General features: G+C 30.3%; 1 protein-coding gene across 6 annotated transcripts; it reads left to right on the forward strand.

The window, feature by feature from the left end:
• The first annotated feature begins 900 nt into the window (after positions 1-900).
• Positions 901-26,607, forward strand: LOC141448840 (constitutive coactivator of PPAR-gamma-like protein 1 homolog). Of its 6 annotated transcripts, none has more exons than XM_074117581.1 (21): positions 901-1,049; positions 1,772-1,997; positions 4,683-4,999; positions 5,335-5,451; positions 5,917-6,364; positions 6,708-6,823; positions 8,201-8,306; positions 8,384-8,538; positions 10,033-10,164; positions 10,249-10,405; positions 10,490-10,619; positions 14,877-15,117; positions 15,192-15,498; positions 15,589-15,687; positions 16,062-16,199; positions 16,966-17,063; positions 17,157-17,303; positions 17,386-17,477; positions 17,819-17,932; positions 19,318-19,400; positions 19,505-26,607. In XM_074117581.1, exons 2-21 carry the CDS (start codon positions 1,790-1,792, stop codon positions 19,573-19,575), a joined length of 3,276 nt encoding a protein of 1,091 aa, XP_073973682.1. In that variant the 5' UTR covers positions 901-1,049; positions 1,772-1,789; the 3' UTR covers positions 19,576-26,607. The 6 variants fall into 6 exon arrangements, with proteins under 6 accessions (XP_073973682.1, XP_073973681.1, XP_073973683.1 ...); XM_074117580.1 differs by having other exon boundaries at positions 906-1,053; XM_074117582.1 differs by lacking the exon at positions 901-1,049 and adding an exon at positions 1,281-1,408.
• The last annotated feature ends 868 nt before the right edge of the window (positions 26,608-27,475 follow it).

Here is a 27,475-nt window from a genome sequence, read left to right on the forward strand (position 1 = left end):
TGTTAAGTTGCAGATGTTTCTATACGTATAATGTTACACTCACTCCAATGATACCGTGTATGCATGATGATCTAATTAATTAAATTTTTTTTGTTCATATAACCAAGTATACCTTCTAGAAAGTACTTCGTGAAACTTCTCTCCAGGAAATTCTCACACGAGCAGAACTATGAGTAGAAAAGGAGACCATATCCCTCTTCCAGAATATGTGGCCCAGGAAAAAAAAGTAGAAAACTGGCTTGCAAGATTGTTATTATTATTCGCTCTTAGAAACTGCCAAAAGCCATCAAGGTTAAAAAAAAAATCTCAGATTGCCAGTAGAAATGTAAATTTGAAAGATTTACTTAGATCCAAAATACGCTTAAGGTCATTAAGAAAAAGGAAGAAATGCTAACAAATAATCCTTTTTTTTTCTAAACGAAAATTAAAGTCATTGTTTATCACTAGTCGCATTTGCAACCGATAGCAAAGTTTTGGATCAAAATTGAAAAGCTTGAGCGATTTTTACTTTTGGTTTTAATACCAGTAAAATGATAGTAGTTGACTCTGGGAGTTGTCATGCTAATCCTTAATCTAAGGAGCGCCTATTGAACGATTTTTTTTGTCCCTCTTAAGAGGCAATTTCTGAAATTCTAAGTATCATGAAAATTAGTAACTGGATAAAAAGGATTATTGAAGAGGTTATATTTTTTGTATTTTCTCGAAATCGTAATTGTACGCTTGTTCTATTTCAAATATTGCTTTTGATAGGGGTGCAAATTAATGCACATTTGTATATTCCATAACAATTAACACACATTATTTTTTTGACTCCAGACCAAAAATTTATGTAGGTTTTTGGGTTTTTGTATCTTTTTTTTTCTTATAAAATCAGCCGAAGTGTTACGAAATAAGAGGAATAATGTAAGCAGCTGATCTAACGTAAAATAAAAACCAAAAGTACGTACCTTTAATTCAGTATTTCTTATAAATGTGGCGATTTTCTTAGAAGTGTTTTCTCAATTATTTATTGCAATTGATACTACAAGAAATTTTCTGCCTAGATTGTTGTAAGTACGTACATCAGTTGGGAATTCCTGCATTCCTTTTTATTTTTTCAAATTCAAATAATCCGCTTATTAGTTATTAAAAAATCAAGTTTGAAGTTTATTTTTTACTTAATTTTCAAAAATGCTGTTTCAAAAAAAATGTTCATGTATATTGAGGAAACTGTAAGAATTTAGTTTACTCTAGAAATATAGAATACAATTTATTCCTGTTTGATTACTTTAGTTCGAGATGCCGTGGAATGTGCTCAAGTGAGAGTTGTGTGACTTCCCTTAGATTGACCACTTCAGTATCTTTATGTTTTAAAGCTAAATGTGTACAGGATTTATTGCAATACATGTAGTTTCTTTTTAATTGTCGGGTGTGTACCTTTCAGCGTTCAGTCCAGTTCATTTTGTAATCAAAAACTGCCATATTTTGGTGATAATTATTAATCTGACTATCTTAGTCATTTGTAGAAATGGCACCCATGCCGGTTTTATGATGGCTTCGAAATAGTTCTTTTTAACATCTGTGAATCTTAACTTTGTTAATGGAACTTTAAGTTGTATGCGTTTTGTATTTCATAACTATTTCGAATATACATTGTAATTCGTAAATGTGTTAACTTGTAATAATTTTAGTATTTATTATTGATTGGTACCACTATTATTAGAACCTAACCTAAAAATTCAAGGGAGTATACCGATGTAGTCTGCCTTTGACTAACTTGTGTACTATTTAGGTTTTTGACTCTCTCAACATGGGTGTTCAGGATTTACAAACATTCCTTGAGGGTGGTCATGTTGAAGGATCATCTGTTAGTGTGGACCTGGTCAGAATTGCAAGAAATCAAGCTCAGAAATGGGTGAAACAGGGCCATAAAAAACCTCAAAATGGTACTGGAAAATTTAGTATTGTCGTTGACGCAGAATGTTGCCTCGATAGGCTTTATGGAGGGTACTTCTCAGGTAATTGATTTTTGTTTTTTTTATCTTGAGATGTAGTATTACATTTCCATTCTTTTATTATTAATAAATTAGGATGACTTCGCACTCAACTAGCTTTTTCATTAATTTTCTATATGTGTTATTTCATTTTGTCGTACGAGTAATTTAGCACTACCTAAGAGACATCTCTTGAACTTACATAATTATCTTAGAATTTTGTGAAAAAGTGAATTATCTGTACTTCCATTCAAACCAAAGAATTACTTCCCTTACTTTATCCTAAACAAAAAAAACTGTGGAATCTCCTTCATCTACTTGTTTGATGTTTTTTTAAAAAAATATAAGCGTTTTTTAATAATTTATTTTCATTGAATTTTTTTTGTTTGTATGAGCTTCCGTTCAGAAGATGCTTGAATGCTTTTTTTTAAAATTGCATTTAGTATTTGAATTAGGCATTTAACACGGGATTAATTCATAAAGGCTTTTTCAATCATTTTCATTTTTAACCAATTAAATTATAAGTTATAAAAGTAGCTTTAGAATTAATTTCGAGGGTAATGGACAAATGGATAGTTTTAAAGTATTTAATTTCTTTCTATTTTTAGATTAAAAATTATAAGTGATGTTCATTTTGCTGTTATCTATGTTTAATCATGAAGCTAAAATGTTATGTAATTGTATTATCGTAGAGAAATAAAATTAGTATCCAGTTAGTTGAGGCTGTTTTTAAAGTTCCAAAATCTGTTAATCTGTAATGCAAGTTTATCAGTCATATAATTATATTTGGTTATTTACAGAAATAAATAGGCAGTTCATTCCAAAGGTCAAAAGCTCTGCAAATTGTGTGCCATTATTCTATGGCTAATATTTGTTCAGAAATTATTTTATTGCACAAATTATAAAACTTATATTATTTTAAGTTAGTGTTATTATGTAGTGTTTCTATGGTAAAATGCAAGCTGTCAGATATGTCATGCTGATGTATTTTGGCTATTAAGGGATTTATATCTCCCCTCCTCTATAAGGACTAAATGCGGGAACCTGCTATTACCTCAATGTTTTATTAAGATTATTCTTATTTTTCTTATTTATACTTAATATAAAGTTTATGGATGGCTTAAATTAAGTTCCATCAAATTTATCAGCTTATGAGTTACTTCTAACTTCTTGATTTTAGTTGTTTAATGTTTTTTGCTATTCTTGTAATACATCTCGTATTTGGATTATCCTTCCTTCAAACTTACTGATTTCTATCACGGTCCGTATTATCAGTTGCGGTTCCCAAACTTCTACAAAAACCTTTGCCCCTTCCTGACTTGTTCAAAGATTATAAGGCCACAGCATCCGAAACAACTACTGTCTAAATTACTTGAAATTAAAATAGCGCTTTAGTAGATACCTACTGGTACATCATCCTTGGCAGTATTTTTTTTCAGGCGTACTTTTTCAATATATACCTTGTGTTTAAATTTCACTTTTTGTTTCTTTTCCATAAAAAAAATTCAAATGTTACATCAAAAACATTTTTGTTTGCAATCAGCTTTTCAACTTTATTGTAACTTCACTAGTTTTGTAGCGCTGTTTAGATGATTAATAATTTGTGGTTCCTAACTTATTGAACATTTTCATTTAGAAAACTATAGAAGTGAGAGTCAGCTAGGTAGCTAGTGTGAATGAGGTAGATCCAAAAGTTCAACTGTTTTACTCGCTCGAAATTTATATAACTTTACGCGCAAATACACCATTTAAATTTCGAATTGATGGGCTGAGGCAAATTCAGGGTAGCGAAATTCTTGAAAAGTAGTAAAAATTCATATTAAACAATCCGATTTACTATGCTTTGAACTTATAGGTTTTCATTAGTTTTCTGAAAAGAAATTATTTTAATTTCGCAGACAAGTTTATGTATCATTATTATTATTATTTTGTTAACTTATTTTTTAATGTGATAACACTGTAAATAAGATGTTTAGGGAAGTTAATATTGATACCCAGGTAATTTAATCCCTCCCCAACAAATCTTGCCAACGCTTAATAATCTCCACCATTCCTGAAATATTAATTGAGCGTGCAAATAAATTTCATTGTTTTAGCTAGGTATTGTTAACCCAGAAATATAGCTTTTCTCCACACATTCTCACACAGTTCTGCGTACAATTTAATGCAAGAAAGAGATACTCAGTTAAGTAAGAAAACATGAGGGACAACTCATTTTGTGTGGGTTTATGTTATGATATTTTTTTTTGGAGTTTAAGAGTAGGAATTTGAATGTTAACATTCCCGTAAATCAAATATGAAAATCTAACATCCACGATAGATAGTTTTCAGCGAAGGCAATATGGTTTTGTACCAATCAGTATACTACTTCATTCTCTATGCAGATGTTTACAACTTTGCATTAATACTTAAACACATGTGCAAGCAGAATTTTATAATAAATTCAACTTTCCATTGCCTGTTGCCTTCACATTAAGTTTTTTTTTTCAGTTACAAACAAAACTAAGGAAAATGGGGTGATATTAGAGTTATACATTTATAATTAAGAAGAGATTTAGTTTGTAGCACTTAATCGTGTTTCTTTTTTATCATCATTTTTCGTCAGTATTTTGTTAATAAATCAAATAACAGATTTTTTATTGATAAATTGATAAACCTACGTAATAGTTTTTTCTTTGACTAATCCTTATTTATAATCTTTTTGTACAGATTGGGTTTGCGGAGGTCAGTGGAGCCGCGTTAATACGTTCCTTTCACAATTTGTTGCATCGTTGAGTCTCTCAAACATAGAACTGGCAGTATTTTTCAATGGGTGTAATGAACCTGCAAGAACTAGAGAATGGATTGCTTTTCAGCTACAACGTCGTGAAAAGATTTCTAATGTTTTACGACATTTGGCTAATAAAGGTACACCTCCGCCAAAGGTTTGGTGGATAGCACCCAGTTGTTTAAAACCAGCACTGAGGATGGCCTTGAGAAATCTTAATGTTCCTGTTTTCGTCACTATGGACGACCATCGACAAGAGGTAAACTGTTCTATGGAGTTCTAATACCGGTCCTTTGTTTTAATTATTGTAAACGGCAAAAACAAAACGGATCTGCTTAGAACGTCATTGGCTAAACGTAGTCATTTTCGTTCATTTCCCATAAGCACTACCATTTCAGTTCTCCGATCTAACTGTACTAACTCGAATACTTAGATGCTTATATTTTTTAAAGTAATAATAATACAATTATTAGAAAGTTCAGTTTTAATCAATAAGCAGTTCATTGTTAGCTGTTTTTTGTTTTTTTACTAAAATATAATTTATTTCTTTTATAATCTTAACCTTATTTATTTATTTTGTATTTTTATGATTAGGTGATCGCTTACTGCCGTGAAAATTCATGTCATGCTATTGTGGCTGATGACGCTGAATATATTGCATTCAATCCACCGAGATATTTTTCAGCAAGACATCTAAAATTGACATATAAGGTGATTATTTTTAATGTATATTTCTTCTGATTTGGAAAGCGTTACTCACGTCAATAATTATGTATATATTGATCTTTATTACTTAGTCCCCAGGTCGAAAGCCTGGCAAAAAATAATCACAAATTTATGACTTAAATTAACAATAAATTTTCTTCATTTTGGAATAATGAGTCAGTCACCAAAAACTATGAATAACATTCTACAAAAAATATTTTACAATTGTAAACGGCCTGCAAGTTAAAAGATATATTCTGACTCTTTAAATTGGTGTGTTTAGGATGAGGGCATCAGTTTAGTTATTAAATATATTTGTGTGTGTGATAATAAGCAGAAGTTAGTCTTTAGGTTCGCTTAACCTAAATAGTTGCATACATCAAACTATCTCTGCAGGTCCGATGTACATTGTGTGAATTTTTGGAATTATTAGATTTAGTGATATTAAGTAAGATTCATTTAATGTTGCAGGGTACATTAGAATCAAACGAATATATAATAGGAGAGTTAATGAAAGGACTGAATCTCACACCGGAGCAGCTCTGCGTTGTAGCTGCTTTGCTTGGCAACTTTTTGTTACCTGAATCCGAATTGATGGATCTATATCAAAAATTAAAACTTGATCATCTTCTCCACACACAAAAGGATTTACATGGCTTAACTGTGATGAGCAACACTAATGTCTCCAATGCTGCCAATAATTCTAATCGAAGTAATGAACGTGATATAAATGCCGTAGTGCGTTCAGTTGCCGATTTTGTACGATCTTTACAGTCTGTAGAATTGGATGACCTTGGTACTGAGATTTTTGGTGCAGTTGGTGGTGAAAGGGCGGCCAAATTTAAAAAAGCTGTTCAGTATTATAGAGATGGCACTAAAAATGGATTTTTGAGGTTTAGAACGACTGGCACATCGTTTTGTAAGTTTTCAGTTACTACTAAACATTCATTCTTAGATTTAATATTGTATAAAAATTTTAAATAAAATTTGCATATCGTACTTGAATTTATAGTAATTATTATTACTGTTACTATCATTATCATCAGCATCATTATAATCATCATCGTTATTATTATTTATTATTATTGTTATTATTATTATTATTATTATTATTATTATTATTATTACTATTAAAACTGTCCGGTAGGACAGTTGTATAAGGTATTAGTAATAATATTAGATATTAAGAGGCAGGAATATATTATTTATTTTTAAAACATTGAATGTTTTAAGAAATTAAATTAATTATTTATTTTTAACAGCGGGAAAGAAGAATACCAAAAAAGTTGGGAAAAATGGTGAGAAGAACGATGGGCAAGAATGTTTGGAAAACTCTGTAGCTGCAAGACCTTTTGCTTCAGAAGCACAAGGAAGCGAGGTTATTTTTTTCCTATTCTTGATTAACAATATTAACAATAGATTTTTTTGGAGTGATTTTTTTACTTTCGCTATTTTCAAAAACAAACTTCGTTAGCCTCTAAATTTTAATTTATTGTAAGCAGGATGATTATTACCTTAACCAACACATAATAACAGTAATAATACTTAATATTTTTAAATTATTTTGTTTCTAAATAAAAGTGTTAAACACACACTTAAAATATGGCTGGATAATTAATATCCGTCTCCTGGAGGTGATGGTAAAAAGTGAGAAACAAAAATAATTAAAATAGAAAAATTCAATGTTCCAATCAAAATCAAAAGATTCAAGAAGAAAAGAGAATAAAAATTAAGCACAAACGGTTTTAAGAAACTAGATTAAATTAGAGAATATGTATGCTGTAAACTATCGAGACTATCCGCTATAGGGAAGGCTGGCACGGATAATCTAAAGTACGATTTTAAGTTTGTACCAATAACACGCCTTATATATAACATTGTAAGTGGGAGTTCGAATTCCACGTTTAGCTACTTTTTATTTGTTGAAAATGTTTATAGTAAAATATGTGCTTCCACCGTCCGCGACAATTAATTGGTAGTTGGACGTATAGCACGCCTGAAAAAATAGGCGATTACTGTACTATGTATCTAAAAATTCAATCCGGTAAGTTATTCAGCGCTTAAAAGTATGTATGATCTGCCACGTAAACGAACAATAAGACTATTTATGTAACTGAAATTAAGTTAGCTTCTCTAGACAACCCCAAAATAATAAATAAGTTCCAATAAATTGTATTTTAATGTTGTATAAACAATAAGTAATAAACAATAGATGAATTAATGAAGTAGTTCCATTCGGTAAAATCAAGAGTGGTGTGCATACTACAGCTTTTATAAACTTATTACTATAATTGTGTTCAATTTTTTGGCCCGCCTAATGGTATAAGATGAGTATTAATAACAACAATGTGCGTGTATCTTTAGAATTAAAACAGATTTCGTTGAAGACTTTAACTTCTTACTATTTATCAAAAAAAATGGTGGTAGAACGAGTAAAACATTTCTCCCTTTAAATTAGTTCTCCATCGTGAGGTGTGGAATTTATGTTTAGTTTTTGTCAACAGTTAAGAACTTTTTAATTTTATAATATGAAATGTTTAAGAAAGGTTGTATCATGGAAAGGTGAGTACTACTTGACTATTTTTGAAGCAATAATTGGGAAATTTGACGGAAAAAGATTTTGATGTAAAAATAGTAAAAAAAAAAAAAAAATAAAAAATGTTACCTTTCATCATTCTACAATAAACTTTTAACCAATGAATTTTTTTAAATTGTGTAGTAGTTGGTCTGTTTGTAAAGTTATTGATTTTTACAGCTCGACGGATTGATCAGCGTATCAGAAGCTGTAGCTTGCCTTTCTGTTGGTCCGGAAATTGTCGTGGATGAAACTATGAAACAACAACCGGAACAAGCTGGACACGGTATAAATACAACTGGCTGTGATTATTCAGTTCTGATAATAAAATCTAAAAAAGAAACTAATTTACTATTTTTATAGTTAATGGTGCAAGTACAAATACACCAGAAGTAAATGGTGGATTATCTCTGTTGGCCACAGCCTCTAATTCCAGCTCCAGTTCTGGAGCCACATCTCCTGCTCGAGCCATTGACGTTACTGCCAATACTAATGTGACTTCCGCTAAAAAGGTACAGGTATGTCCAATATGTAAATATTTATCACTCCTTAAATAATTATTATTTTTGATTATTTTATCCGTCGTAGCACGCACATTTTTGTTGTTTCTAATCGATTTCGTTTTTTTAAATCATATCAACTGTTGAATCGAAGTTCGTATCACTGATGATGGTCAAATTAAGTTAATTAAAAACCTAGAAGAGTTTGATAAACTATTTAAAGAAAGAAGATGTGTGTAGATAAAGAATAAAGAAAGATGTAAAAGATGTGAGTAGTGTATTGCCGTCTGAAGACGATGTCGAATATGGATATCCTGTTTCTAATTTTTCATCAATATCGCAAGCATCAACCTCAGGTAAACCTAAAAAGAGGAGAGTAAGACTTCATGGTACTATGGACCTTTTTTTTTTAAGGCCTCATCCTAAAAATCTGCCAAAACCGAAAGAGTAGATTTGAAACTTGGCGCAAACTCAGAATTTATTGGTAAAAAAGTCTAATAATTTGAATCATAAATATTTATTTAATATTAAAAGAAATTAATTTGATTTTAGATCTAAAAATAAAAGTTTAGAAGGTAAAAATTTTTTGTTAATAGTATTAAATTTGCTTTTTGGAACGTTATTGGAATTTTAATTCTTTATTTAATTTAAGTAATGAGGAAATTAAACTGCTACTAAAAAAAAAAATGTTATTTCTCTGTTTGAAACGTGGGATCGTAGAAGTAAATTTAAAGCACCTACAAAAAAGATTGAAAGATTATTCTGTATATCTATGTGAAGCGGTCAGGGAAGAGCTAGTGGCGGCTTGTTGATGTTTATAAATTCTGAATAAGAATATTCAATTCAGTAAATATTATTAATAAAACAAGACACTGGTACTTGTACAATCGTACTCAATGTTTCATATACATTTAAATCAGACTGGTAGTACAATCTAAGTTACTTCCTTTTATCATGCCCTAGGTTTAATTATTTCAGGCAAATACATTTCTCAAAATTTATTTTATAACCTTGGACGATGGTGCTCTGCCAAATTTACTGACAATAGACTCTTAGTGTAAACTGAATAATATCTTTCTTAACGCTCTGAAATCTTGAAAGTTAAAAAACTTTAAGCAATAGTTTTATTTGATTTATTTTATATCACTTTTTCTCACTATTTTTAGGTAAAATGATTGTGTCTAAATACATTTATTTGTTTACTTTTCTGTCATAACAAAAAGAGTTAGTTTATTTTTATAATTAGTTACTATTATTAATTTCATTATTATTTCGTCTTTTTTGTAATTACTGTTGATACTTTGTAAATCGATTAAACCCTTGCTGTGAGAAATTATCTTAAAAGCAATAAAAGATTGAATTGAAAAAATAAAAAATCATTGTAAGCTCGTAGATTAATATTGTTTTCCATCTATTAGAAGAAGACAAGCATTAGTATCATTAAGCAACATTAGCAATAACACAGTCACCGAATGGTGACTTACATAAAATTTGAAAATAATTTTGTTTCAGAAAAGTGTTAGATTAATGGTTGAAGAAGAAAAGATTGTATTGCCGCCTGTTGCCTCAGAGATTATGAGAACTGTTTCCGAAAGACACACCAAAGGATTGATGTCACCAATTATTTATCAAATTCTCACTACGGTATGTAGAAATTTCTGCTAGTTCTCTGCAAGTTTAAAATCTTAAATTTAATTTTAAAATATTTGCTTGTGAACGCTGTTATAGGGTGAAGTGAAACTACCAGTAGTTATGGAAGACGAAACACACAAAGATGTTCCCAGCATTCAGTTATTCTTTAGGCCTTTGCGTAAAATGCTTTATGCAATATTGTTTAATTTACATCATCAAACCTACATGGCTAAAATGGGAAATAAAGGATCTGGTAAATGTCTGGATGAACGTACTGCCTTTCTTATTTTTGTTCACATCTGAATACTAATTAGCTTTGATTGCAAATTTCTCATAGATATAAAAATCCCTGAGATAAAAATCAAGGAATGGATTTGGAGTAAAGGGAACCAATATGAGAAACCGGACATTGTAAAAGCTGAACCTCTTGGATGGGGTGTGCCCACAATCCAGAGATTATGGTTTGGGTATGTTAACATTATTGAACTTATCTAAAATCAATAGAAATTATAGATATTAAAGAATCAGTGCAGCTTGTAATGCCAGAGGTGCAGAATGAAGTGCAGATCGTAAAAGCAAACCTATGTAGTTTTACTAAGGTCACCAATCTATTTCTGCAAGTCCCATAAAAAAAAAAACACTTTTTTTATATATAAATTGTTTGTTTTATTTATATATAAATAAATATATATATATATATATATTGTTTATATATATATATTTTTTTTTTATTCAACCGGCGCTTTCGATTCCGAGACCTCTGCCAAGATTCATTAACATAATGTTACTGTTTATCCCCCATTTTCTCCAATATTGTTTGAATTATTTTGGGGAACTTAATGTTAATAATTTATATCTCCTTAACAAAAACTTACAGTTTTAAAAGTTAAGTATAAGGGTTGATTAAACGCCAAAAGGTACACAAATCAGCAGTTCCCAACATTTCATTAATACTTCATTGATATAATTTAAGTAATTTTACTGCATTAACTTTTCCTTCACATTTTTTAGAATTTATTAGATGTCACAGACCCTTATGCTGGCCAGTTCATTCATAATATTTTTTTATTATAATTATGATAAAATGAGTGATGAATTATTCTGAGTAGTCACATATACATGCATGTTAAAGTAGAAAAAAACAAAGTTAGAGTCGGCCACTTTTTAAATTTCAATCACGGAGGATTCAAAACAATATTTCAGTCTTAAATTCGTCTTACCGAAATATTCGTGAGCACAAATAACATACATTTAATAACAAGTAGATTATTCAACAATATTTACTCATTTCTCAATTGTAATTTAATTTAGTCCCCCTAATTTTACTTATGGTAAAATACTGGAATAATTAGATGTCCTAAAAATATGCATATCTTTATTTTCTTTATTTTATATTACATATATATAACATTGTGGGAAGAACACCTAGATTGAGAATGTAATTGAAGAAAACTATATTATTTGCGATAAAGCCAGATTATTTATTACTTATTATTACAAACGTTTGACTACAACATAAAATAACAATTACTTTAATCGAAGAATGAACTTAAACCAATGATTTTTATTTAAAAATAAAAATAAATGCATAAAATTATTGATGTAAAAAAAGTTTATGAATTTTTTAGCCTCTTATTTTTTTTATATTTTTTATAACGTTTTCTTTTCACCTGTGATTAATAGTTTGATTATTATAGATAAATAGATATTACAGTCAATCTAAGTTAAATGGTGTGCTACTTGAACAAATATTTTGTAGATGAAAATGGCCAGCATAAGGGTCTGTGACATCTAATAAATTCTAAAAAATGTGAAGGAAAAGTTAATGCAGTAAAATTACTTAAATTATATCAATGAAGTATTAATGAAATGTTGGGAACTGCTGATTTGTGTACCTTTTGGCGTTTAATCAACCCTTATACTTAACTTTTAAAACTGTAAGTTTTTGTTAAGGAGATTTTTGTACCTTTTAGATAGATTTTCCTTTTTGTCTATTTGCAAAGTTACGTCTGCTTTACAGATTTTTTAAAATTTGGAATAAGCTATTCTATCATTATAACCTGATAAGGTGTTAAATCGGAACCGTAACTACCACTGGAGAGATCTTTTTAAAGAATGATTATAGTTACGGTCCCCAAACCATCCTCAATAACCATTTTTTTGAGAAAGCGTTTTGAATAAAATAGGAAGGTATTTGTACGTAAATAGCAAAATTAAACTGCGATTTCAGTACTTCCTTTTAAGAGGAGCAAGAAAAATAAACTGCGATTACAGTACTTCTCCCTAAAAGGCAAAGATTTTGAATCGAACGACAATTCATTGATGTAAATCGGTTCACTCATTGATAATTTTAACGATTGCAGTACTTCCTCTTAGTAGGTGTAAGAGCATGATGGCACTTCACAGCCACATAGAGGAGCTTTAATCACTTCTTCGTGCTAAATTTTATCAAAATCGGACTAAGCTTTGTAGAAATATTGGTAATAATAGTTTTAGAAAGGGCCTTATTTGGGTGGGGCGAACTCCCCTCCTTATGAGGCATAGCGTCGAGACTTTTAAAGTACAAATCTGTACAAAATTTCGATTCGAATGACACTTCATTCATGAAAATCGGTTCACGTGTCGATAATTTGAAACGATTGCTATACTTCCCCTTAACAAGTGTAAGAGCAGATCGTCGCTTTATTGTTAGGTAGGGGAGCCAAGATTTACAGAGTAATTAGTAATAATAATTTTGGAGAGGGCCTTACATAAAGGGGGCAAACTCCTCTCCCATTCAATGTACAGGGCCGAGACCCCCAAAAGGCACATCTACATAAAATTCCGAATCGAATGACACCTCATTCATGAAAATCGGTTCACGCGTTTAGGCGCTACGTTGTTTACAAAAAAGGTAACAACAAGAACAACAAGAAGAAGAAGAAGAACAAGAACAAGAACATTTTTTGAAAAAGCCGTTTTTGCTCATTTTCGGCAACTTTTTTCTCGAAACCTATTAGATCTAGGTGGTTGCAAAAAAATTACAGTTATAAAGGAGGATTTGCCCTATATTATAAAGAAAATTTGGGAATTTTATCTTTTATAGAAAAATAGAAAAAAATTGTCAAAGTTGGGTGTTTTTCAACGTTACACTTTTTCGTGCAGTTTTTGATGGTCAACCCTTATACAACTGTCCTACCGGACAGTTTTAATAAAATAGGAAGGTATTTGTACGTAAAAAGCAAATTTAAACTGCGATTTCAGACCTTCCTTTTAAGAGGAGTAAGAAAAATAAACGGGCGATTACAGTACTTCTCCCTAAAAGGCAAAGAGGCAAAGATTTTAAATCGAACGACAATTCATTAATGTAAATAGGTTCACCCATTGATAATTTTAACGATTTCAGTACTTCCTCTTAGTAGGTGTAAGAGCATGATGGCACTTCACAGCCATGTAGAGGAGCTTTAATCACTTCTTCGTGCTAAATTTTATCAAAATCGGACAAAGCGTTATAGAAATATTGGTAATAATAGTTTTAGAAACGGCCATACTTGGGTGGGGCAAACTCCCCTCCATATGAGGCGAAGCGACGAGACTTTTAAAGTGCAAATCTGTACAAAATTTCGATTCGAATGACACTTCATTCATGAAAATCAGTTCACTTGTCGATAATTTGAAACGATTGCTATACTTCCCCTTAACTAGTGTAAGAGCAGATCGCCGCTTTAATGTTACGTAGGGGAGCCCTAACTCTATCATCCTACCAAATTTTATCAAAATCGGGCTAAGATTTACAGAGTAATTAGTAATAATAATTTTGAAGGGGGCCTTACATAAAGGGGGCTAACTCCTCTCTAATTCGGTTTACAGCGTCGAGACCCCCAAAAGGCACATCTACATAAAATTCCGAATCGAATGTCACCTCATTCATGAAAATCGGTTCTCGCGTTTAGGCGCTACGTAGTTTACAAAAAAGGTAACAACAACAACAAGAAGAAGAAGAAGAAGAAGAAGAAGAACAACAACAACAATTTCTGAAAATGCCGTTTTTGCTCATTTTCGGCAACTTTTTTCTCGAAATCAATTAGGTCTGGGGGGTTGCAAAAAAATTACAGTTATAAAGGAGGGTTTGCCCTATATTTTAAAGAAAATTTGGGAATTTTATCTTTTATAGAAAAAGAGAAAAAAATTGTCAAAGTTGGGTGTTTTTTAACGTTACGCTTTTTCGTGCACTTTTTGACGATCAATCCTTATACAACTGTCCTACCGGACAGTTTTAATTTGTAAGACTTTTCCTGATTGTTTTTAGTGGTCTTGAAGTACCTATTCCTGAAAAAAAAGAAGGTTTTAGAAATTTGCATGATAAAATTCAAGTTACAAGGGAAATAGATAATAGGTGCTACACATTATAGAAATTCTAAGTTAGAGCCAGCAAATTAAATCCCAGATTGACCTACATTTATTCTAACGTGAAACTTTTGCACAATGAAAATAACTATAACGTAACTTGTGATTGGCTTACTATTTTAATTCATACATTGTTAGAGATCAAATTCTAGTTTGGTTCTAAGTAAGCAGTTATTTCATTAGAAACATACTATTGAAGCAATTGTATCAGATTGTTTGTATAATCTTGAATTTATTTATCTTCATAGTATAAATTCTGAGTTTGAATAAAATCAAATTAAAAACTGTCGTAAAAGAAGGTCGTCCTATCGTTTAAATGCGATTTCTTTGTTAAATAGGACAACCGTTGACGATAAAAGACGGAGGTTGCGGGCCTACCTTACCTGCATGCGTTCTGACACTCAACTAATGTTGAATCCTGGTTGTGTGCCACAACATTTACTGGTGCTCGCAACAGTGCTGCGTTATATGATGTCATTTCCTGAGAGAAAAGTTTTAAGAAAACATGAATTAGATGCTATTATAGTGACCGCATTGGATCCTCATCTGGGCAATTCGGAATACAACCAAGATTTGCAGGTAAATAACTGTTCAAGTTCGGAAATCCTGATTTTACTACTAGCTACTATAATAATGTGATCCTCAAATGTCAGGTTGAATGTGTATCCTCTCGAGGTGCCCAGCTGGGAGCCATGATCATGACCGGTATAGAGTACGCTCTAACTGTGAACGATGCTTGCGGTGCACCTATTCCATGGCTTATGACCTGCCCGTACCTTTTCTTTGATGGAAAATTATTACATTCTAATCTTGCCAAATCAGCTTCAGTTAAAAATTTGTTAGAATTATGTAGCCATAGGATACCACATGTGATGAAAGTTGAAAGGATGCGTGAAGCAATTTTAGACGGTCTTTACGTACAGTGGGCTAGACCACCACTACTGCCTCCACTAACCCACAGTTAGTATGACACGTTTTCTAAGCTTCAGTTACTGAGTCATTTATGTGATATTTGAAATGGCGTGGTTTTACATTTATTAAATATTTTAGGCGATACCTCTAGGGTACATGCAGTAATGCCTGCTGGTATGACACCCCGAAGTGTCCCATTGAGGGGTGGTTCCGTACCTGCCACTATCAGAGGAAGAGGTATGTATTGAGAAGGATTATTTAGTAAAGTTATCTCCTTGCATTGTTTATAAAATTATGGCTAAAAATGGCATTTATTTTATATTTAAACTAAGCATGCACCTTTTCTATTCCTTGATCCAGATTCCTTCTTCCAGCAAAGCATATGTCCAGAAATCGTTTAATATTAAACTTAGTTCTTTTTGCTGAGACAATATAGATGAGATAAAGTAAGATTTTCTAGTCTAGATTAGGCTGTAATCTGCTAAGCTAAAATTGTTTATAATATCAACAATTTAAATAATTTGCAAGCGAATTATTATTACAAGCATCTCACTATTTGATGAATATAAAGCAAATTTATTTAATAATATAACTTTTATTATTATAAATAGATAATTATGTGTCGCCGCAGTCGCATCAATTTCTTGATGTACAGTACAATTTCGCTATGTTCTGTGAAAGTTTGAAGGACATCATAATTGGCGAAGGATTCAAACATGTTTGTGTGGAAAGTCTGTTACCCGCTGCATGTGAGTAAAACCCAATCCTTTTCCTTCTATTTTTCCTTAATATTTATTTACCTTCTATCCTTAAGATTGTCCTTTTATAACCATCATTACTGTTTCCTTTCTCTTAAACCCTCGTAAATCCACGTGAAGTATCTGCTTTTGAAGTCCATTGGTTGTGAAGAAATGGTTTTTACTATTGTGTGTGTGTGTGCCTACGTAACTCAAAAATGATAAATTGCAAGATTTCAAATTTGACTTTACACTTTGGGGTCCCCAGATGACAAAGAAACCAAGGTTTCGATCAAAATCGGTCGACCGAAAGTACTTTACTAAATCAAACTAGATTTAATGTGTTGCATCCTGATAGATCTAAAACGTTTATTTTAAATATTTTGCCAAAAAAAACTTTTCGTAAAATAGACCATCACTTTTTATCAGGAAAATTTATTTAGAACCTTTCCAAGCAAGAAGGCTCTTTGGACCTGCAGAATTTGGGATTCTGTAAATTTTTATGTTCGATTTTTGTAAGAAATTGTTCATAGCAAATTTCTTCATGGGAGGTATTTGAACATTTTCTGAAGAGAGCTAACAAACTTTATTAAATTTTGTTCGGATTGCCACTTATGTAAATTCTAATGAATAGTGAAACCTAAAATGGCGTTGGAAAAAAAAAAACAGTAGGTAACATCGCTTTGCAAACTGTCGACTCGGACCCCATTAGTGAAGTTTTTGGGTTCTCTATATAGTTTTCTCTCATGAAAAGATATTTTTGTTAATAATATTACAGGCATGACAACTGGAGGAAGATTAGAAATAGCCGGAGTGGTTGTTGGTAATTGGGGACCAAATTGTCGTCTTCATCAAAATCTAGTTGTACAACCTCAGGTAAATCAATTGAGTCTTAATACTGACCTTTGCTACCATTATGTGTTGTAGAATATTCTTTTTTATTTGCGTGAAAACCTTATTAAACTTTAGGTAACTTCGGTCGGTGGTTTGAGTAGTTACGGAACTGGAGCCTCCGGCGGAGGCGGAGCGATGATGAGGAGTGGTGGAAAAGGTGCGTCGTTCAGCACAAGAGGCGTCAACTCGCAAAGGGGTAAAGGAAGAGGGATAAAAAACCAAGTAAATCATGAATAAATAATCTAATTTTTTTTTAAGCGAAATTTTAATTATTGAAATACATGGTTTTCTTTTCACAAATTAGGGAAGAAAGAAATCTGGCGGCAATATGGCTAAAAAGGAGAACAAGAAACAGAGTCGTGGTCGGGGCATGACGGTTTTGTCTCCTCTTACAGGGTAAGAACACTTGATTTCTCTACCTTCCTCGAAGTAAAGATTTCATGTGAAACTTTCGTAATTCATTTTTGTTCGGAAATAGGATCCTCTGAATACGAAAACAATAACAAACGAAGTAGTAGTAGTAGTAAGTAGCAGCCGAAACTGAAAATACAGTTTTCATCTCTGATCAATCTTTATTTCAAAGAAACCTCCTAACCCTTGTTTATCTGATATGCATTTCTAATAAAATGTGAAAATTAGAATTTTAAAAAGAAGAAAACTTTTAGATCATTGAATAAAAGAAAGTTAATTTTTTCAAAGAAAGATTTTACCCACTTACAAAGTAATATTCTTTTAAGGGAGGTGATGAATGCTAATGACTTGCTTCATGATTCAATGATTTGTACTGGAAATGAGGAGAAAAAAAGAATACTTACAAATGCGGATTCAGCAAAACAGTTACCTCTTCATAGGTAAGCCTTAAATTTTTTTCGAAAGGTAAAAACATTATAAATGTGATTTTATTAGTTTCTTTCTCTAAAATTTAAACCATTTTCCTCCCAAAATTCGATTAGGGAGAGAGGGAAAGGTTAGGGTTATTTTTAAAGTTAAATTTTAAAGGTATGTTAGTCCAGCTACTAAATAATGAGAATTAAGTGAGTTGCTGAAACTTCGAGTTTACGGAAAGCGGAGAACCGGAAGGCAAATTTCTTGATTTAACCCCCCCCCCTCGGCAGTTATCTCAAAAACTAATCAAACCTTCTATACTAATACTCATTTAAAGCTCTTGTAATTTTCCGGAAGTTGATTTAGGTTTTCTGTAAGGGATTTTTTCGTTTTCTAAAGACTTTTATCTTAACATAAGTATTGTAAGAATCAAGAGAATTTAATTACCTAAATTGCGGTAAGAGAAACTTGTGTGAGTGTACGCCAGTTTTTATTTTTCTCATGTTTCTTTTAGGTGATTTTCGCGCCCACTGAATTAGGCGCCCGGGGCTACCTCACTCCCCTTTCGCAAGGAACACCAAAAATACCCGAATAAGTTGTTAGTCAACATCCCTCCACGGGGAAGCTGAGTTCAATGTCTCTGTAAATTGGTATTATAATTTACGCAATTTTGTGCGTTGGATTAGATTTATTTAGGAGTGGTTGTAAACCCAAAAACACTGCGACTAAGATCTAAGATTCAATGTCCCTTAGGCTGGAAACATAGTGGAGCGGCGGGCAAAGCGGCGATGATAGCGAAGAGCAAAGCGGCAAAAACAAAAACTAGAAATAGATAGAGTTGCTCTATCTTCGCTTTGCTCGCCACTATGCGCGGTCCCATATTTTAACTTCTGTTTGATTTCGCCGCTTTGCTCTTCGCTATCATCGCCGCTTTGCTCGCCGCTCCACTATGTTTCCAGCCTTATGTGTCAGTGTTTGTTCATACATTGTAGACGTCTCATTAATTGCATGTGGAATGTACGAAAAGTGGTGGGATAGAGTTTGCCCGTGGGTTCGCTGACCCTGTGTACACTGTGAATATTAGAGGTGACAGTAGAAGTACTTTTGTTGTGTTGGGTTACGTTCAGGAAAGATACCTGAAGTTGCAATTTCACTTTTGGTGTTAATATTCAATACTGAATTTTTTCCCCGGTTTATTGAGTTATTTTATTTTTAAACTAAACTTGATATTTCGATAAGAAATGATTTCCATCTTCATCTTCATGCTTCTTCTCCATACTTTTGTCTCGGTTATTTGCAAGAAAGTACAGTCTACACTGCATAACTATATTTAAGGAAGAATTTGATAAATAGAATACTCATTCGAATTCCTTGAGAATTGGCCGGCAATCATTCCCTTGTTTGTTTTCAGACCTACCCATTTAATGGTGAACGGTTCGGAGAACATTAAACAAAAGGAACAATTCGAAGAGACAACGACAGTTACAAATACAGGTAAGTTTTAACAAAGTTTTGCTACCAATTTGTTATAATAAATATGCTGGTGATATTAACTGACCATTTTTTAGCCAATTAATATGGGGCTATTTCTGTTTCAGTGGCTGACGTCGTAGTGGGAGTAAACGGCTCTGTAGAAGTTCCTGCGGGGTCTTTGATTCATCAAAATTAATTATTTAAAATTAAAAAAAATACAACGATGCGCCTAGAAAGTGCCAACTATATTTTTTTCTCACTCTCTTTTAGTTACTTTTTTTGTAATATAAATTCTAATTATGAAGACTTGATAAATTCCGCTTCCACCCACTTTTCATCATATGTATATGTATATACTTCCTGGTTTTTTTTATGCCATAAAGAAGTTTGTTATTGTAACAAAATTGATGAAATAACGCTAAAATAAAAGTGCGTGAGTGCTATGTGCGAATATTTGTCGTATACATATATATTAAAAATGAAAATAAAATTTATAAATATAATAAGAAATAAATGACCATATTTGAAAATAACATACTTTTGAAAAACGTAGTGTTTAAGTGCCGAACGCGTTGCGCTCGGATTCTCGCGCGTGTAACAAGAAGACTGAGTGCATTTGGTGGGGGTTGTGTCTGCTAAGCGTTGAGGATGTACTGTTGGGTTATGGACATTATTGAAAGCCTACGTGGCGACGTTAAAGCCCCTCCAGAGCGTTAATTTGTGTGTCTAAAAAGAGTATATAAAATGAAGAAGTAAAAAAGAAAAGGTTGATTATGAATATACAAATTTTTTTACTAAGAAAAATCGTGTTCTTAAGAGGACATTTTTAAGAACCTCCTACGCGATATATTTTTTTATGATGTTATTAAATTGTATTATTAATTATTGGGATGTTGTTTAAAAGATGAACAGGAAGTTTTGATGATGGCAATTAATTTTTTATTATTAATTAGCAAGATAAAATTTAAAGTGTGGAGAAAATACCCTCTTTTTTTATTATTATATCTATGTAAATCAATCTATATACTTATTAGAATGATACATAATTTTTTGTTTTATTTTGTTTAATTTTTTATTTATTATTATTATTTTTAACACATTTAGTGATACAAACTGTTGTCTATTTGACTTTTACAATGTGACCACTAATTTTTAAGTCATGAATTGAAATTTAAGTAAAAGAAAAGTTATACAAATAAAAAACAAAAGAAACTTATCTATTGTTTAGGTTTGTAGCAAGCGGGACAATTTACATACCATTGATTCATTTTGTTTTTATCAAAAATTTGTATTTTATTTTATCGGAAAGAGGGTTTCATCTATCCGCATCGCGGAGTTAAATTTCTTTTTTGTTTGTTTTTATTTGAATTTTGATTTTTGTTTATTTATTTTACTTTTTTTAAAAAGTAAATAAAGAGTCCCATTGTTTCCGTTATTTGTTTGAGTTTATACGTGGGAAGTTCACGCAAAATATAATATTCATGTTGTAAATATAATTATTACTAAAAGGCCAACAACACGTTAAACGTTTTTCATTTAATATATATTAAATATATATATATATTTTTCTTTTTTTTAAAAAAAAGAAAAGCGTCTGTTGACTTTTTTATTTTAGCAAGGTATTTATTTTTTATATTTTGTATTTATACATTCATATATATTTTATGTATCACTAATTAAAAGTAAAATCACGTGTTGCTGCGATGTATCCATCAGCTGCCCTTTAAGGCCGCTTTAACTATTTTGGGAAAAATGACATGTTGGCACTGCACAATCATCTTTATGCCGTTCGTTTAAAGTTGTGTAAAAGATGGTCGTTTCAAAGCAGATTTTTTTTTTCTTTCCTTATCTCTCATCTGGTTCAAATCGTACTTAGTTTTATTATATTTTTGTCAAGAAATCTTTTATATTTATATTTTCCTAATTTCTGGGTAGAAACTCATTTTAAATACGTATTCAAAACTTTTCTAAGTAAACATTTCACGGTTAAGCTAACTTGAAAACGATTACTTCCGAATCAATGGAAATTAATTTTATTCAGTTCGCAGTACTTCCAATTAGGAGCGGGAGAGAAAGAAAAAATTTACCAAACACGCAGAACATACTATTAAAATTGTAGTGCACTAACTTTTGGACGAACGTGCCCGTTGACAATTCCTCCAGTGCCATTCTTCTTAAACGCGGCCTGGCTAAGGTTCTTGCCTTGCCATAAATTCTACACCTGAATGCCATACTTTTTTTTTAATTTAAAAAAGAAAAAGAAAAAATCGGAACCAACAAAAATAAAAAATACCTATGTATAACGAAAAAAGAAATATACATGTGTGTAAGTGAAAAATAAATTTTAAATATGAGAACATTTAGTCTCATAAAATATAAACATAAAAAAAGCAAACCCCTATGAAGGTCATTTTGTTTTTACAAATTGTATCCAATTGACGAAAAAATAAAATTGAAAATAGGTGTAACCTCTTTACAGCTGGTAAAGTTTCTTTCTGTTGTAGATGTTTCCTTTCTTTACGTTTCTTTTGTTTTTTATGCAAAAGTATGAAAAGTAATCGGCCTTTGAGCGCCTATTTATCAAATACTAATGTATTATTAAAAAAATTAAGAAATTGTACATTGCTGCGTAACAAAAAGCAAACTATACAGTTACTCCTATTTAAAAAAATAAAAAGAACTAAAAAGAATGTTTTAAAAAGGAGAGCTTTTTTTCTGAACTTGATTATATAAATATATATGGTATATAAATGATCCTAATTTCAGGAAAATAAAGAGTCATAAAGAGAAAATTGTTAAAGCAAAAAACAAAAAAGCTTTTATAAATGGACTTAAAAAATGAAAAAGAATTCATTAAAAAATAATAATAATCAACCCTGATTGTTTCTGATCCAGAAGTAAAAACAATTAAAACAAAAATGAAAACATAAATGAAGGATTGTTTAATAGGAGACGATGTATCTTTGGAGAACTGTTCCTTTTTTTAACACCGACCAAAAACAGCGGAGTAGATTTTTATAATCACTTCTCATTTTGTTTTATTACATATGTATGTCTAAAGCATGAATATGTGACAACGGAATACATACATATGATCCATAAAAGAAAAACTTATACAACAAATATTTAGTTATAACAAGCTAATCGATGGAAATTATAATTCACTATTTGCGAGGGGCCTGGAAAGAACTCAAAATAAATAAAAAGAAATTACTAATACTGTAGTTTCTCATTGGGAGTGTTATTGAATGTTATTTAAACTACTGTTTGAACTACTGACAATTGATTTTTAAAATTAAAGAGATTAAGTAAATCTTCTTGTGTAGGATAAAACGATTTCTAATCCAAAAGTCAAATTAGTAATTTAAGCCGAGAAACAAAAAAACAAGTCTAGTTTCAACAGTGAATGATACAAAAGTTACTTCACTGGGTTTTAAAAACTTAACGGGATTGAATTTCTCAGTTAAAGACAAATCTCTGCTGCAAATTCAAATTTATGATTAACAAGATAAGAAAAATAGGATTCAGCGAGATTAATCGATATAGTTCGAATTCTCCGCTGATTTTCCTTAATTCCCCACTTTTTTCATTCTTCAAACCTAATCTAAACAGGTATAAATAAAGAAAATATGAATTTAACAAGTGCAGTGGGTTTCGCTCATGACTCATGTAGTTAGTTATGTACTTGTTTTAATTTACAAAAATTACAAAATAAAATCAAAAACTAAATTTAATCATCTAAACAAATTCACAACTTAGGATAATTATTTAAATAAATAGCTAACCGAACATGGAAAAACTGTATAGACTTAATTTAAAGAGAAACGACTTTTCCCTACTTCTTCCTTAAATTTGTTTCAAACTTATTAATTTGTATTTTTTTTAAAGGAAAAATTGATTTAAATTTAATTTATATTGCTTGTAGTTTTAGGCAATTATTGTGCTTATATTTTCTTCTATAAAAGGTTTTTTTTTTAACTTTATTTGATGTGTAATTTTTTATAATTAAAAAAGTAAAAACAAAAATATATACATTTATAAAATAAAGGATAAAAAAATGATAAATTTGTATCTATAATTTTTGTTATTTTTCTTAACAGTTAATCGGTCAAATTATAATGTTTATATAGTCGCGATATATTAATATTAATATATAGTTAAAAAGAAGATAACTTTAATAAAGTATTAATAATATTTCTCTATTACAATAAATATTAATCTCTATTAATGTATATTATAAATAATAATTTATATTTAAAAAAAAACAAAAAAAACATAACTAGAATTAAACATTTTCGAGAAAAGTAGTTTTAAATTTTATGACGGTTAAGGAGAAATATTAAATATATCAAGTACGAGAGGGAGGAAATCTCTTTTTTGTATCTACTTAAATACTTCTTCACCTACAAATCAATTCATATGAAGTGCTTTTTGTACTTATTTTAATGCGTCGTTTATCAGGTTATTTTTGACGGACTCATTATTTATTGTAAGGTTGATAAAAAAAGTTAATGCTTAACCCTTTCCTCAAGTCTTCTTTATTTCGTCCAAAAATCGTCTGCGGTTTAGATTTACAATCATTCTTTAACGGATTTTCCAAGAAGAAAGTTTCTTTTAGTAAGAGAAAATAAGCAATATATAAACAAAGGGAGATAGTTTCTATCCAGTAAAAACAAAAAATTGAAATTTAATTAAATTCTATGGTAAACGATCTCTCTTTTAAAAAAATTTATCAAAAGAAGTTATTTTATAAAACTTCAGTTAAATATAAAATGTATATAATGATAATGTATTAAATGATGCGCCTTTGTGTGCTTTTATTTTATTTTTTTTAAAAAAAACTTCTTCCAGGTCTCGGCAGTTCTCCATTGTTCGTCTCCGTAATTTTTTTATTTTGCTTTGAGTTTTCTTTCTTATAAAGAAAAACAAATTAATTTCTAAAAAACACTTTATTATTAATTCTTATTTATCACAAAATATGTATGTCGAAACTTTTTTTTGCCTTTTTCATTGTATGAAATTTAAAAAAAATATTACAAAAAGAAAAAAAAAATCAAAATAAAATTTAAAATGAAAAAAGACAAAAATTAAGTGGGAATCAGATGAAGTTCACTCCCATATTATATTTTGTTAAAAAAAAAAATTATTTAACTTCCTTGAAAAATAAAAAGAAGTGGATTTAGTTAGTTAGGCTTTTATTAATATTTAAAAGTGGTTTAATGTTGCAAGTAATAAAAAGTATAAAATTATATAGGTTTATTAAATATAGTTTTTTCCTTCTGTTATTTAATTTTTTTTTTAATATACTGTATTTAAAACAAAAACAAAAAAAAACAGTAAGTACCATAAAGCTTGTGGAAAAAAATAAATTTTAAATAAGATTTGTCTGTGCTTGAAGAAAATGAGGTTTGTAAATGTTTCGTTCTCTGTTTCCAAATGAGTAGGTACAAAAACCCGCCATCTCTTTCAGCTGTCGAAATACATTTCAAATCCTACAACGTCATAAGTGATGCACTATTTGTCAAATCTTTCCTTTCATATTGTCAAACATGCACAGAATTCGTGTGCCCCCCTTGCCCACAGAATACATTGCCACGATTTGTATGACACCTTTTACATTTCATCTTTGTGATAGCACTTTGCATAGCGTCTTTCTGGTTATAAACTCTTTAGTAACTTGTACCAAAACAGAGCAAACCGTAAATACTGTACGGAGTGGATGGGACTTTGTGAACCCCCTATATTTGCTTGGAAGCGATTAGAACGACCAAATCTAGCACAGAGCAATCAATTTAAGATTTTTTTGCTTATTCTTTTATTTATTAGCACATTTAAAGTAATTTGATAATAATGCTAAAGGAGGGAGGACTGAAATTGAGAAGAAATTAGGAAACTAATTTAGTAGAAAAAAAAAAAAAAAAGGAAAAAATTAACACAATATCGATCTTGCAGAATTCAAAGGAATTAATTTTTTTTTAAATATAAATTTGAATAAAATTTCAGTCCTTGCTCCTTTATTTTTGTTTTTCTCAACAGGAACTTTAAAATATATTACCAGAATTATTTATTTATTTGTTTAAATGATTTGTACTATTTAATGAAAATTCAAGACGGCCGCGTTGTGTAACCCTAAAAGCAAGAAAAATTTGTTTGTTACGAAAAAAAAAAAAAAACTTTAATAAGGTAAAAGTTAGATTGTTTTTGATTAGTTAAAAATGTTGCAAGGAGTGACACAACACGATCTGTCAACATAGTTATATTAAACGTATCTTAAAATTTAAGAAGTAATTATAACAGAAATGTCATTTTAAAGTATTTAAAACGTAATTAACCGTTATATATGTATATTGTTTTCTTTAAACAAAAAAGTGAAATTAATCTTCATTCATAGAAATATAACATATTATTGGTAAAAACACCGTGTTTGAAAATGGAAAAATATCCTAAGTTATTTCTCTTCTTTTATGTATAAATCAATATCTGGAACAAATGTTATTACAAAAAAAAAATTAACTCAAGAATTGAGTTTTTCAAATTTTCAGTTTTTAATTTTGGCTAAAGGTTGTTTTACGTTTAATGTAAACAAAACTATTAAACTATTACTTTCGAATAGTAAAAAACAAAAATAAAATAGAAAAAAACATAAGTACTAATGCTCTCCTTTCCTGTTCTTAAATTTAGAATAATTGAATTATTTGGTTTATCAAAAAGCGAATAATATTGGAAGAATTTAAGTGAAGGTGTATAATTTTTTTTGTTCTATTTGTAACTGAATGTAGATTTCGAACGGCTTTCTTTTTTCCTTTTATTTTTATCAAAAAATATGTTTTTTAAAAAAATAGAAAAACTACTGAAAAGATAAATTATTTGTTTAAATGCAAAAAATGTAGATGTATTCTTTACTTTTTATTCATTTATCTTCTTTTTTTTTCTATGTGTATGAGAAATTTCTACTCTGTGTAAACCTTTTAAAATGGTTAAACTTAAATGCAACAAGAATTTAAAGTTTTCGCTTGTTAAATGCTATATACATTTGAAATTAAAAAAAAAAATATATATCAGGTTTGTAAGAAAAGAAAGAACGCAGAATGTAAGTTTTTTGTTTTGTCCTTATTATTTGTATACACGATATGTATGGGTGACAGAGGTGTAAGAATAAATAATCGCTAAAAAAAAAAAAGAAAAAAATGGAATGTGTATTCTTCTTTTAATAAACCATCTTGCAGATCTTATGTGTAATAACTATAACACTTTCATTGTTGATTGTATTTGCTCCAACGTTCGTGGATGGTTAGAATTTAGATGTGAGATCGCCAAACTCAAATAGTTACACTTATTTAGTTATATCTTCAGTCATTAAGTTTAGAGTGAACGTTACAGGGTGAAATGTCAACCTAAATGTTGTTTGGATTGAAATGCTGGCAATCGTGAGAATGCCGAGATCTCTGAAAACAACTTCTTAACCTTTTTCCTACCTCCCATTTGCGCCACGTACCTCGGCCCCCATAAGAGTAATAAACTTTAATAGCATTTCAAATATTTTCAATATATTTGTATAGCTTAAAGCAATCGTGTTGTCTATTTTGCAAATATTCTCTGAAGTAAACTTATTGAAGGTGATTTTGTTGTATCCTAAATGAAAATATATTAATTATAAATTTTATTTATCATGAACCAAAAACACCCAATAAAAAAATGTCCAGTTGCGGCCCTGTGGGTAAGAATAGTATTAAAATAGGAAAAATAATAAGCATTTACCGTTGAATTAATGGGCTGGACAGTTGGCCTTGATTACAATACACGTAGCAATTTGCTATGCCTAAAAAAACAATTTTCTTCGGGATCCGAACGGTCGAACTAACGCCCTTCCATAAAGGTAATTCGGCTTCTTGGCACCAATCAACTGCTATAACGTGTATTATCAGCAATTTAAGTATTGCAGACGATAATGTTCTTATTTCCAACCATCTGAACAGTTGGCCATACTTATTACATAATTAAACAGCGCTTGAAAGTAATAGAAATATGTTTACCAAAATGTAATATGACTGAAAGGAAGGTATTGAAATAAGCAGAAAGGGTGATTCGCGGCGACT

The sequence above is a fragment of the Rhodnius prolixus genome, unplaced genomic scaffold, assembly GCF_049639745.1.
Source record: "Rhodnius prolixus isolate KJV_2025 unplaced genomic scaffold, Rpr scaffold_2, whole genome shotgun sequence".
Lineage (NCBI taxonomy): Eukaryota > Metazoa > Arthropoda > Insecta > Hemiptera > Reduviidae > Rhodnius > Rhodnius prolixus.